This window comes from Phoxinus phoxinus, assembly GCF_949152265.1.
Source record: "Phoxinus phoxinus genome assembly, chromosome: 14".
Classification (NCBI taxonomy): Eukaryota; Metazoa; Chordata; class Actinopteri; order Cypriniformes; family Leuciscidae; genus Phoxinus; species Phoxinus phoxinus.
In genome coordinates, this window is record NC_136889.1 from 2,471,225 (window position 1) to 2,485,655 (window position 14,431).

Below are 14,431 nucleotides of genomic sequence, written 5' to 3' on the forward strand. Positions count from 1 at the left end.
CGTGGAGAAACTGTACACATGATTGATACTGAAGATATTGATATTGATATTGATGAAGATATTAGTGATTAAATCTGAGCGTGGGCTCACTCCTCCATAGGCTTCTGTTGTAATTTAAACTTGCCGGCTCAGAAAGTTAGTAAAGACAATGTTTAAAATAGTGCAAGTGACTACAGCGGCTCAACCTGAAGTTTATCAAGCGACCAGAATACTTTTTGTGCGCAAAAATAACGACTTTATTCAACTCTTGATGTTCTTCTGTGTGTTCCTCTGAGTGAGTTCATGTCGTAGTGTAACAGCGCAGCGCTTCTGGGTTGTACGTCAGAACGGAGGCTCGCTATTGGCCGACACTGGTCATGTGTGTGTGATGCTGGCCAATAGTGAGCCTCCGTTCTGATGTACAACCCAGAATCAATTATCTTCTTGATTAGCATATTCTGTCTTGATAGTCTATAAATTGTGTTTCGGGGGCGGGGTTTATGTCAATTTTAGGGTTGGTGATGTCACTAACCCGTCGTGTAGTTCCCACCAGCCGTTTGTTGTAGTCCTTAAAAAGCGATTTCTTTAAAAGCAAATATCTCCCTTTGCTTTGAACTTTGAGCATCAGATGTTGTTTATGATCATACAGCAACATTACACACTAACTAAAGTTAGAAAAGTGAAATCATAATCAACCACCCCTTTAACTAATGAACCTTATTTAAAAGTGTTACCAATACTTCAATATGATTTAAAAATATATTTCTAAAATGTGATTAATTCGTCAACCCCTGCAATAATGCTTTGCGACAAACACATCTTGTTTGGTTAGACAGTGAGGAAGATCACTAGTATTTGGAGCAAAGTTAGCAGATGTTCACACATTTTACATCTCGCATATGAATGCTGTGTGAAGAAAAATAATAGTTTTTTTTTAATAGTTTTGTTTTTTTCTCATTCCACTGCCCTTGCATCTCGTGTTTTTAAACGCAAACCCTGTTCTTTGTTAAAATGCTGTGAATATTATTTAAATCTTGACTACTTGTTAGTGCACATTAAGAAGTAAGTACAAAGTCATTCCAAGAAACGCATTTATAAATCTTTCTCTCCCGTCTCACAGCCTCATCCAGTCAGAAGCGGCACAAAGAGTCTCAAGGCGGCGGAGCGTCAAAGAAACACAAGCGGAGTCATAAAAACCTGAGCTTACATCCCAAGAAGAACCGCAAACCAGGTAAGAGGAATCAGCATCTGCTCGAAGAGCTCGTGTGTTTTACACCGTGTCCTATCTACACGTGACGCGCGATACATGCGTCTTTTCCATGTTAATCAGAGTTTTTCTCCTAACCAGCCGCGACGGCGACACACGACGATTCTATTTTAGAAACTGTTTCTATTTTTATGCGACGTCGCGCTGGAACAACACACACAAAGTGCGGCAATGATAATCTCAGGTACTGTTTATGTGCTTTATTTAGTGTTAAAAGCGTGTCATGTGACTTTGAATATCATTTAGTGCTCCAGCTTTGAAGCTGTAAAAACAACACTGGATAATTCACCTCAGATCTTGAAATGAAACAAATGGAAACAAGAACGTGCAAACTGTGAACAAACGAGTGTATTATTTGACTAAGATTGTTTTAGTAACTCAGTAGCCTATGTATTTTTAATAATGTTTAAATAGTGTAATATTTGTGAAATTGATTATGTATTATGCGAGACTCCACCCACACGCTGTTCTGATTGGCTGTGCACTCGCCGCGAGACTCCGCCCACACGCTGTTCTGATTGGCTGTGCACTCGCCGCGAGACTCCGCCCACACACTGTTCTGATTGGCTGTGCACTCGCCGCGAGACTCCGCCCACACACTGTTCTGATTGGCTGTGCACTCGCCGCGAGACTCCGCCCACACGCTGTTCTGATTGGCTGTGCACTTGCCGCGAGACTCCGCCCACACGCTGTTCTGATTGGCTGTGCACTCGCCGCGAGACTCCACCCACACGCTGTTCTGATTGGCTGTGCACTCGCCGCGAGACTCCACCCACACGCTGTTCTGATTGGCTGTGCACTCGCCGCGAGACTCCACCCACACGCTGTTCTGATTGGCTGTGCACTCGCCGCGAGACTCCGCCCACACGCTGTTCTGATTGGCTGTGCACTCGCCGCGAGACTCCACCCACACGCTGTTCTGATTGGCTGTGCACTCGCCGCGAGACTCCGCCCACACGCTGTTCTGATTGGCTGTGCACTCGCCGCGAGACTCCACCCACACGCTGTTCTGATTGCCTGTGGATTTTGATTGATTTTGACGGATCTCACAGTCGCACCGTCTAGTGTGGACAGACAAATTATTTGTCGCTGGAATCTTAGGTTAGGACACAGTGTTAGAAAGATCAGCGGAGCGATGCTAAGCTTATCCAAGAGCTTTAGCTTTAGCTTTCCTGTGTAACTCAGATTGCCAGTCCTTTATTCCTGCAGGGATGTGAACGTGCTCGAGTGTCTCTGCTTCTCGTTTCTCGAGTGTTCCGAGTGTTTATCATTGAGACGCCGTGGCATCGTCTGGTAATGAAAAGCTCCAGGAGTTCGGTGTCTTCAGTAACTCACTTTGAGAGATGACTTTGTCTCCAAATGAAGTTATGGTTTGCTAACACTATTCTGCCAATAAAAACAGATCCTGCTCAAGTCCTCTTTAAAAGACCCAAACTCAAACACTTCATTTCAATAGTGCACTTTAGACGTTCTGCTGACGATGAGTGATTTGTAGTCGACCGTTAGGTTATGGTTAGGTGTTGTGTTCGGGTTAGTGGAATAAGTTGACATATAGTTGCAAAGTTACTTATAATCAGTAGAGAATGAACCATTGATATAAAGTGCTAGTTAAAAGAGTCTAGGTCTGTGCATTCACACTGTCCCTGAACCTCAAATGAATTCTAAACATTTGTCTTGGTTAGATTATTGTAATATAATATACATTTTTTTATTAGTTTGAAGATTTTTATATAATAGTAATATATTTCTGCTGGGTTTTTTTGTTTGTTTTTTCACTTTCACTGCATTGATAGAAAGTCTGGTTGACTGAAAACTGAAGACTTTTGAGATTGACCTCCATGTACTGTTGACTTGAAGTACCATATCAAGTTCATATTTCTATAATTTAACAACAAATAAAATTAAAAATATTTTTTTTAGGTGTGTTATATATATATAAAGGTCTGGTTGGGTGTAAACTGAAGGAAGAACTTTCAGTTTGACCTAAATATTTACACATTTAAAGTAATATTCCAATAATTTTACTACAAATAAAATGTTTAATCTTGTTTTTAGTTTATTTTCAATGGCTTTTTATTTAATAAAATTTTTTTTATGAAATCATTAAATTTATTTATTTGTACGGGTAGAAGGTCCGATTAAGGTTTTAACTTAGTATTTCAATAATTTAACAACAAATAGAATATTAATAATATTTTTACAGTTATTATTTTAAAATGATTAACTTCATTTAAAAAATTTATTTATTTATTTATTATTATTCATTTTAATTACTTAATGATTAGCTCAAATCCAAGTTTGGGAAATTAGCTTGAGTGCTCTGCTTTCACACAGACTTGATTATTGATTATTTAAATCAAACTCAAGCATACATTTATTTTTTTATTTTATTGAGTGTCATTATAAATGCAACTGTGTGTGTGTGTGTGTGTGTGTGTGTGTGTGTGTGTGTGTGTGTGTGTGTGTGTGTGTGTGTGTGTGTGTGTGTGTGTGTGTGTGCAGCCCACAGCAGTGACAGCGAGGACCAGTGTATCAGCGAGAGCAAGAGCTCGAGCCGGACCCCCCCCTCAGGCCACCGGTACCCGAAGCACGGAGAGCCGGATCATTCCCACTCCCGGGATCATCACGCCAGGACCAGGTGGACCTTCCAGATGTGTAAGTGCCCGGACTCCTGATACTCTTACCCCGTTTGATGAGACTCGAGTGTGTGACATCGGTTCCCTTTCGCTCCTGTGTATCCAGCGGACCTGGAGAAGATGAGCAGTCTCGAGCGGATCGCGTTCCTTCAGGAGAAGCTGCAGGACATCAGGAACCACTACCTCTCGCTCAAGTCCGAGGTGGCGTCCATCGACCGCAGACGCAAGCGCATGAAGAAGAAGGAGAGAGAGAGTAAGAGCTCAATATACTTTTATAGTATTTATTCATATTTTTGCTTAACTCTTTATTTTCTATAATAATTATTTTTCGTCATTTTGTTATGTGCTTTTGGCATTTTATTTATTATTAATTTTAGTGTTAGTTTTAATAATTTCAGAACTTCAACTTAAAATGATTTCAGTTATTTTTTTAATATAATATATGTAATATAATATGTAATAAAATAATATATGAAACATTTTAATTCATTTATATTTTATCTTTAATTTAACTGCTGAAAATATTTTAAGTTTTAGTAATGTTGCTATGAGTTTGTTTTTCTTTTTTCTTTTTTTCTTTCTATTTTTTAGTTAAAAAAATAATTCTAGTTTTTATTTGAGATAATTATAGTGAATTACAAATACAAGAGTAACCGCAAAATACAGTTTTAGTAATTTAAGTACTTTAACATATTTATAACAAAACTTCAGTTTGATTTTTTAAGTTCAGTTTGTTTTTTAAATATATGGCAATATGGCTTATGTTTTTTTTGCTTGGTTGAAAATGATATTTGCCATGAAAATAGCCTTAGATGCTGACATGGCATTAAATAAAACAATCTATCTAAATTAATTGGGAGGAAAAAAATCAGTTTGAATAAGGAAAGCGATATCTTTGTCCTTTTTTAGAATTTAAAAAATAATAAAGGAAGATATTCTTTGATAAAATGAGATCTCTGATTGTAGTCCTTAAAAAAAAAAAAAAAAAAGTGGATTTTTTTCTTGGAATCGCCTTTTTTTGCCAGTCCGAAGTTAGCAGGTTTTGAGGCTAGTTTACTAGTTTAAAAAGTCGTCACATTCCCTCACGTGTCATGAAGTAACCCATGACCTCTTGTGTCCCAGCAGGCGCAGCGGTGGCCTCTTCATCCTCGTCCTCATCCTCCCCGTCCTCCAGCTCTCTGACGGCCGCCGTCATGCTAACGCTAGCCGAGCCGACGGTCTCCGGCGCGTCTCAAACCTCTGGGGTGTCTGTGGAGTGCAGGTGACAGGAATGAGACGCTGCCGAGCAGCACAGAGCACTTAACCAGCACCCGGCTCGACCTCTGACCCCTGCACTAGTGGACGGACACACACTGACAAACGGGGCACAAGTATGACGAAACTATAGCCACCAGATACAGCAACAAGCACTATTTTATATCGACAACTGTTTCCTTGGCAAGCTAATTGCACTCAAGTGCACTTTTCCCTGAAAGTTGGGTCGAGTTTGACGATAAGACTATTTCTGTTTGTTTGTTTTACAAACCATCCCCACAATGTCCATGAATATTTGATCCTGAATATGAATCCCAACACGTTCAGTGTCACCCATAGTAAATCAGCGGAGGCGTTCGAGACACTGACGCTGGTGACGCTCAGTGCCTTACAGCTCGAGGCACGCGTGAGGAATGCTGGGAAACGGTCAGCGCTGGGTCGGTGTGTGTGTGTGTGTGTGTGTGTGTCATCACGCCTCCAGAAGAGTTCAGCTGTGAGATTCTCACTCGCTCACAGGAAAGAGAATGTCTCGGTTATTTTTAATCATAACATGACAAGAGCGTCAGATCAGTCCAGGTCATATTTCACCCTAAAATCAAAAGTGTGTGTGTGTGTGTATATATATATATATATATAGCTCAAAGAAAATAAAGCCATAAAAAAGTAATGTATTTTTCCCCAGTTGGAAATTCTATATATATATATATGTATATGTGTGTGTATATACAGTGTGTGTGTGTGTGTGTGTGTGTATTAACTGTATTACAGTGCTGAGAATCACCATTGACAATGATGACAATTAATTAAATTAATTTAAAGTTAATTAATGAAAGAAAATACTTAATGGTCCTAAATGTAGGTTTCATTAGGCAAGTGGTTTTTTAATATGTATCAAATATGTAATTAACTATATTACATCAATGAGAATCATTATTGAGAATAGTGAGAATCATTTATTTAATAAATAATTCTCTATTAATAATTTCACAATGAAAAAAATCTCAATGACCCTATAAAAAGGTGTTTTATATATAATTATGTATTAAATATATTATAAAAAGCACTGTATTTCAGTATGTAATGAGAATTTTATACTGTATATAAGTAATACAAACTAAATCTAGCAAAATTATGCAAGATATTTTGAATTATATATATATATAATATTTTGAAACCTATTTTTTGTCGTTTTTCAATTAGATATATCATTTTAAAAATGTATTGTAGTAATGACAATTGATAATAATGAGAATTTTATATTATTTTAATTAATTAATTTAACAATTGGGTCAAAAAAATCAGTTTTGAGATGTTTTATATTATATAACAATGAAACATTTCACAGTAAAAATAAATCTTGCATGATGAAACCTATCCTTAGGAGAGTTTTTATTAAATGTGTCATTAAAACTACTGTATTACAGTTATGAGAATCAGCATTGAGAATTATCATAATTACATATCAATCTATTTCAATCTAAATGTATATGTATTTATATACATACTTATATATATATATATATATTAATACACGTGAAACTCGAAAAATTAGAATATGGTGCAAAAGTTCATTTATTTCAGTAATTCAACTTAAAAGGTGAAACTAATATATTATATAGACTCATTACATGCAAAGTGAGATATTTCAAGCCTTTATTTGTTATAATTTTGATGATTATGGCTTACAGTTTATGAAAACCTTTTCACAATATTCTAATTTTGAATTTGGGGTTTTCATAAGCTGTAAGCCACAATCATCAAAATTATAACAAATAAAGGTTTGAAATATCTCACTTTGCATGTAATGAGTCTATATAATATATTAGTTTCATCTTTTAAGTTGAATTACTGAAATAAATGAACTTTTGCACCATATTCTCATCTTTCCAGTTTCTCCTGTACATATATACACTGTTTATATAGTTTTAGGGTGAAATGCGACTTGATTAGCGTGTGTGTTCAGACACCTTATGAATGTTAAACCCCCAATTTGTCCAGTTTTTTTTTTTTTTTTTTTATGATCTCAGAACTGCTTATGAAAGCTACATTGATCATCGCTTCATCTCCAGCGCTCGATCCTCCTCATCCGCTCAGTGCGCCGGTCCGGCCGGGAGCGAGTCAAGGGCTATCGAGCCGCGCGCTCGCGACGGGGAACCCGCGTTCAGCTTCTCTGGAGGTGAAACGTATTCTGATTGTTGACAATTTGAGAATTGAAGACTTTTTTTCTGGCAGCCAGGATTCTAAGTGTATTTTACTACTGAGATGGACCCAGACCCTGTGGGTGGGGTGTTAATGGTTAATGTGGCAGTATTCAGAAGTGCAATGGCAGATGCCGATCTGTTCTGTGCGTAGCCTTTGTGTGTTTGTGTCTTCCTTTCCTCCATTCCCCACCTCCTCCTGCAATGCCACACACGCAGGACGCGGCGTCATAAAGCACCGTGGGAAACGGGAAACACGCGTATGCTAGCAGTGAAGAGTGGAGAGTGTTCGTTCAGCCGAGAATGAAAGTCGTTCCAATGTTATTTTCCCCCGTGCAACACACATTACCAGTAACCGTTAGTTACCAATAGCTAATTTCAGTCAAATCGACACGCTTTCAGAAGCACAACCGGATGCTTGACTGAACATGCATGAGTATTCCTTAGCAATGGCTTCACGGAGAAATAACGGCATGGTTTGCAACGAGTGAACGTTCAATTTTGGGTGAATTATTCCTTTAGAAGTACATCATCACTTCCCCTCATTACTTACGATGGAGAAAAGGTGCATTTATAAGGAGAAGATGTGTGTGTGAAGACATCTTTCCTCTGTATAGACTCCTGTTGTATCATAACCTGAAGGACGGTCCCGTTTGGCACTTGTATGTAATTGTATGCCTTTGTTATACATTTGTATATTGAGAAGTGTGTTTTGAGTCGAGCTATTTAATATCTTGCACTGTTAATACCATGTACGTTTCTGTACAGTTTTACTGTTTTAACCGTAGCGTCTGTGCATTCGGAAGGTAGCGCATGTCCATTTTCTTATTCGTTCTTTTGCGTTTCGCTCTAGCGTTTGTTTCGATTCAGTTCCTCACTTTTACGTTTCCTTCTCGTCTGTGTATTTCCGTTAATCTGTGCTTGTACTAGGCTCTTTTCTTTTGTTTTTATAATGTGGTATTTTCCAATCTGTACATGAAGTGTAAAGTTTTATGGATCTTTGCAAAGATGTTCAGAGACCGTTTGTGTGTGTGTGTGAGAGAGAGAGAGAGAGAGAGAGAGAGAGAGAGAGAGAGAGATTAACGGAAAGTTCTATCATATTTATTAAGCTCATCAGAAGATGGACAGTGTGTAATTTATTGTACAAATGTAAGCAGAAAAGCCTTTGAAATAAATGCCATAGTTTGTGACTCTAATGTCCACGTCCCTGTATATCCGAGATTATTGATGATGCCACAGTATTATTGATTTGATCTGGTGTGTTTTTTTGTTTGTTTTTTTTTAGCTTTTTTTTTTTTTAGCTTTTGGCTTTTTTTTTTTTTTAGCTTTTGGTTGAATTATTGTTATTATTTTTAGCTTTTGGATGATTTTTTTTTTTTTTAGCTTTTGGATGATTTTTTTTAGCTTTTGGATTTTTTTTTTTTTTTTTTTATCTTTTCATGAACAGGGAACATTAAAAAGCCATCACCATATGTTCTACAATAGGTGTCCTCCCCCCAGCCCTCAAACATAGATAAATTCTACAAGCACAAGTCCTACAATGTGACAGACTGCTCAAATAAAGTAAATATATGAACATATAAGCATGAGGAAAAGTAAATAAACAAAAATGAATAAAATTACTTTGTTAATGCAAAGTAAGTACTAATATATATACATATTGTACATATATACACACATATATAAAATAAGATATACATATATATTATACATCAGTGAGCATAACCACATTTACACACCCCGCCCGTATACATTACCTATTCAAACACATTTATACTTAAATATACCTGGATGGCATCACATATTTGCATACATTCAGTAACCTCACACACCTCTATATTTATACCCGGAGGTATAAATGGGTATAAAGAGGTATAAATACCTCTATATTTATATCTCACAATTCTGAGAGATGAAAGTACAGTTCGGTAATTGCGAGTTATAAACTCGGGTTTGCGAGCAATAGGCAGAATTGCGAGTTTATAGCTCAAAAAGTCACTATTTTCTGTTTATTATTCTGGGGTGTAAACACACGTCTGTAGAGAGCCTAAGCCCCGCCCCTCCGCCTCCGGATCATGGGACCTTATTTCGGGGGAAAAAAATCTGTATGCTAGTCAATGGCGAGAGACAACTTATCTTTTTATTCCGTCCGAACTGTGCCCTGAATTACACATATGATGTTTGATGATTTAAAAGATAATTATGAAAGTAAAGAAAGTCGCAGTTTGTCATAAAACAGAAGAGTAACGTTTAGTTTAATGTGAAAATCGCTCAATGAACTTCATCTCTCGTCTCGCACTACGTCACCGTTGCTCGTGTGTGTGTGTGTGTGTGTAGTCTGGTACAACACACTCCGGCATCACGTTACGATTATAACGTAAGACTATAGAAAACATGACAGACGTTAGCTTCAGTAAAGTTAGCTTCAGTAAAGTTAGCTTCAGTAAAGTTAGCTTCAGTAGAGTTAGCTTCAGTAAAGTTAGCTTCAGTAAAGTTAGCTTCAGTAGAGTTAGCTTCAGTAGAGTTAGCTTCAGTAGAGTTAGCTTCAGTAGAGTTAGCTTCAGTAGAGTTAGCTTCAGTAGAGTTAGCTTCAGTAGAGTTAGCTTCAGTAGAGTTAGCTTCAGTAGAGTTAGCTTCAGTAGAGTTAGCTTCAGTAGAGTTAGCTTCAGTAGAGTTAGCTTCAGTAGAGTTAACTTCAGTAGAGTTAGCTTCAGTAGAGTTAGCTTCAGTAGAGTTAGCTTCAGTAAAGTCAGCTTCAGTAAAGTTAGCTTCAGTAAAGTCAGCTTCAGTAGAGTTAGCTTCAGTAAAGTCAGCTTCAGTAGAGTTAGCTTCAGTAGAGTTAGCTTCAGTAAAGTTAGCTTCAGTAGAGTTAGCTTCAGTAAAGTCAGCTTCAGTAAAGTCAGCTTCAGTAAAGTTAGCTTCAGTAAAGTTAGCTTCAGTAAAGTTAGCTTCAGTAGAGTTAGCTTCAGTAGAGTTAGCTTCAGTAGAGTTAGCTTCAGTAGAGTTAGCTTCAGTAAAGTTAGCTTCAGTAGAGTTAGCTTCAGTAAAGTTAGCTTCAGTAAAGTTAGCTTCAGTAAAGTTAGCTTCAGTAAAGTTAGCTTCAGTAAAGTTAGCTTCAGTAAAGTTAGCTTCAGTAAAGTTAGCTTCAGTAGAGTTAGCTTCAGTAAAGTTAGCTTCAGTAAAGTTAGCTTCAGTAAAGTTAGCTTCAGTAAAGTTAGCTTCAGTAAAGTTAGCTTCAGTAAAGTTAGCTTCAGTAAAGTTAGCTTCAGTAAAGTTAGCTTCAGTAGAGTTAGCTTCAGTAGAGTTAGCTTCAGTAAAGTTAGCTTCAGTAGAGTTAGCTTCAGTAAAGTCAGCTTCAGTAAAGTTAGCATCAGTAAAGTTAGCCTCAGTAAAGTCAGCTTCAGTAAAGTCAGCTTCAGTAAAGTCAGCTTCAGTAAAGTCAGCTTCAGTAAAGTTAGCTTCAGTAAAGTTAGCTTCAGTAAAGTTAGCTTCAGTAGAGTTAGCTTCAGTAGAGTTAGCTTCAGTAGAGTTAGCTTCAGTAGAGTTCGCTTTCAGTAGAGTTAGCTTCAGTAGAGTTAGCGTCAGTAAAGTTAGCTTCAGTAGAGTTAGCTACAGTAGAGTTAGCTTCAGTAGAGTTAGCTTCAGTAGAGTTAGCTTCAGTAGAGTTAGCTTCAGTAGAGTTAGCTTCAGTAGAGTTAGCTTCAGTAGAGTTAGCTTTCAGTAGAGTTAGCTTCAGTAGAGTTAGCTTCAGTAGAGTTAGCTTCAGTAGAGTTAGCTCCAGTAAAGTTAGCTTCAGTAAAGTTAGCTTCAGTAAAATTAGCGTCAGTAAAGTCAGCTTCAATAAAGTTAGCTTCAGTAAAGTTAGCTTCATTCATTGAGAGAAACGGTATGACGTCACATGTGCGCCTTTTGGGTTTGTTGTCTTTGTAATTACGTATGTTCACAGTCCTACACCTCAACAGTTTTACATCAAACTGAGACTTTCTTGACTTTAAAATGTATATTTTAAATTGACAAACATCATATGTGTAATTCAGGGGCACAATTCAAACGAGATCAAAATATTTGTTGTCTCTCGCCATTGACTACCATACAATATTTTTCCGAAAAAAGGTCCCATGGTGCACTGGAAGGGGAGGGGCTTAGGCTCTCTATTGAGGGAATGCATTGACGCCACTTTCCCGCAGGAACACCCCATCAGCCGGACTGAGCGGCAGAAGAGCTGCGGTGTGACTGGATTTAATAGAGGAAACTGAAAACGCCAGTAAAACAAACGATTATCAGTTTAAACTAAAGCTTGGACTCGATATAGTGATTCTTACAACTTACCAAAGATCCAGTGATCCGTGGATATTAACATGCAGCAGAAATCATGTTTCCTGACATTTATATGAGCCGGATTCAAACGCCGGGGAAATACATAAAGCCAATTATGAACGCTTTATATAAATATAATCTAGGTCTAAATGGGTGATCACTTATATCAATGTTATATATCATCATATCGTCCAGCCCTAAAACTTGTATAGTTTTTTTGTCAATGTTTATTTAAAAACATCAAATTATGCAGAATATATGATGGTATATTTAATTGAATTACAATATATAGGATATGATTTTACCCCTAAATTCATCATATTGACACTGAATAATAACTGCAAATCCCCCTTTCTGGGTCCAGTTGTTTCTGTGATTTACAGCGATCATTCACTTCTCTGTTCTGTAGCTTTCAGCAGGCTGTAAAAATATACCTCAGATTTCTTGTCAAATCTATTAATATCTCAAAGCTCTCTCCCGGTTTAGATGTGTTTTGTGTGTTTTTCCAGGCATTCACGCTGAAAACCAATGCTGTCGCTCAGTGTGTGTAACTGCAACGGTGACATCACGCGCACACACTCTATTGTATTTTATACCTAGTGCCGGTCCTTCAAATATGCAAAATACACAAGATGCGTCCCCGAACCACCAGGGGGCCCCCTTGCGCTCAGAGGATTTATTGGATACGATTATTAGAATTTCCAACGATTATGAAATCATGATGCATTCTGTTCCTTCCCTTTGAAGCGTTGCCCTTCCTGCGTAACATCCAAATCAGTCAGATCATGTGACACGACTGTCATAATACACAGTCTCCTGATGTGCTAAAATCAAAACAAAACAAAAAAACAGAAGAAGCGGTTTCAGAAGTGCTTTCTGTGTGCACGATCCAAGACGGAGCAAAACACGGGCAAATATAGGGATACTTTGGGCAAATACACACAGAAATATGTAAAAATGGCTTAAAGTCCCCCTGTAGTCATTTATTGTATCCCTTAAAACTCATCTTTGATCACCAAAATTACTAGGGCTGTAATCAACCAAAGGAAATCTTGGTCGACTGAAGTCCTGAAATTTTCGACTAAAAATGACGTTAGGAAAAAAAGCGTTAAATTAATTAGCTGTGCACTGTGCGCACTGCGCAGTACTTGGTAGCCTTGTTGTCCGCCTAAATGAATTATAAATAAACATAAAAAAATGCTAGGCTATTTGCAGTATATTAAATCGTTTTTTACCTAATTATTTTGCACTGAAATGAGTCTGACACACGAGTCTGTCGGCTCTGACAGCGTTGCATCACGTGCACCCGCGCAATATCATTCATAGCCTATGATTTCCGAAAATAGTACTGTTGTCAACTAGTGATATCATCACAAGAACTTTTGAGGAATATGCAACATAATTTATACAATTGTTTTTATCATATGTATTATAATAACTGACAGCTCGCAGCAGCTCGCAGAGTGAGGCTGAACACAGGAGCGCAGCTTCGCGGCTGAGACACGAAGAGACTATTAACTTAAAGCTTTACTCTTAAACACAAAAGGCACGTCCATTTTAATAAAAAAATTATATTTATTAAACAAACCAGATCAAGAGCAAACACGAAATAAAGTGCATAACTGAAAATAAAGCATAGGCTCAAAACTAATACAAACAGTGGCACAGCGCATTGCGCATTAGACTACAATCATTTTTTCCCGTTTTCTATAAAATAAAATAAAATGCTGCCACACTGCCGATGTCTTTGTTGACAGGCTATGAATTAAACGCTCTCACAATTAAATAAACAATATTCAGCAAACCTTCTAGTAGCCTACTTTCTTCAATCTGTCTCTCTTCTCCGGTGGTTGGGCTAATCCAAACGAAGTGAAAACAAGGGGGGTGTTCTGAAGACAGACTGTTACCTGTGAAACAGGGGTGCTCTGAAAACACCCCCATTAGCAATTAGTGCTTTCCACCTGATGAAACGAACGCGGCAAAACTGATGAAACGAACGCGGGAAAACTGATGAAATGAACGCAGCAAACCTAATGAAATGAACGCGCCAAAAAATCGACCAATCAGAATTTTGGTCGAGCCAGAACGTATCGACCAACAATCGACTAATCGACTGGGAGATTACAGCCCTAAAAATTACATATTTAAACGTTTTGAAAGTTAAGGCATGCCTTAAAATAGCTTGAATGTAACTCGACACCTCATTTAGTATACGCGATTCTATGAATATGCAAATGAGCCCCGCCTCCACTCACTCACTCACTCAGAGATCCACTGGTTGACGATCACACGTTGATCTGATTGGTTACAAGGTAGTGTGTGACGTCAGAAACACCAGCGATTTCAAACCGTGTGTTTGAGACTGTCTTTGGTTCACTGCAGTTTTAAGCAGAAAATACTCAGCAATGCTGTCGACTTATGAACTTACACATGATGTGTCTCTTAAAGCAGATTAAAAACACCACATAGACACATAAACAACATTTAAAAGCTTGATTTTCACCACAGTGGGACTTAAATACAGTTGGTGATTTCTTAAGTGAACATAAACAGTTGGGAAAGCAATCGGATGCTTGTCAGTAGATCTGTGCATTTGCTCTTAAAGCGACAGCGCCTAATAAATCTGCTTCTGTCTTTTAATGTTAATCAAACAACAGGAGAATCACTCACTGCTCTTCACTGAATAACTTTAATAAGAATCTATGTATATTTAATTAATAAGGTGAAGACTAAACAGATGTTTACATTTGATTACTTTATTCAAATTCTGTATTAGTATA

General features: G+C 37.6%; 1 protein-coding gene across 3 annotated transcripts in view; it reads left to right on the top strand.

Annotated features, from left to right (window-relative positions):
• arid4b (AT-rich interaction domain 4B) overlaps positions 1–8,548 on the top strand; it is a 91,783-nt gene extending 83,235 nt beyond the window's left edge. For 2 of the 3 annotated variants that reach the window (XM_079636295.1, XM_079636297.1), the window contains 4 exons: positions 1,100–1,210; positions 3,749–3,901; positions 3,989–4,135; positions 5,005–8,548. In XM_079636295.1, coding sequence (XP_079492421.1) covers positions 1,100–1,210; positions 3,749–3,901; positions 3,989–4,135; positions 5,005–5,147 — 554 coding nt within the window. In that variant the 3' untranslated portion in view covers positions 5,148–8,548. The remainder of the gene's footprint in view (positions 1–1,099; positions 1,211–3,748; positions 3,902–3,988; positions 4,136–5,004) is intronic. The other variant, XM_079636296.1, reaches the window with a different exon arrangement.
• The last annotated feature ends 5,883 nt before the right edge of the window (positions 8,549–14,431 follow it).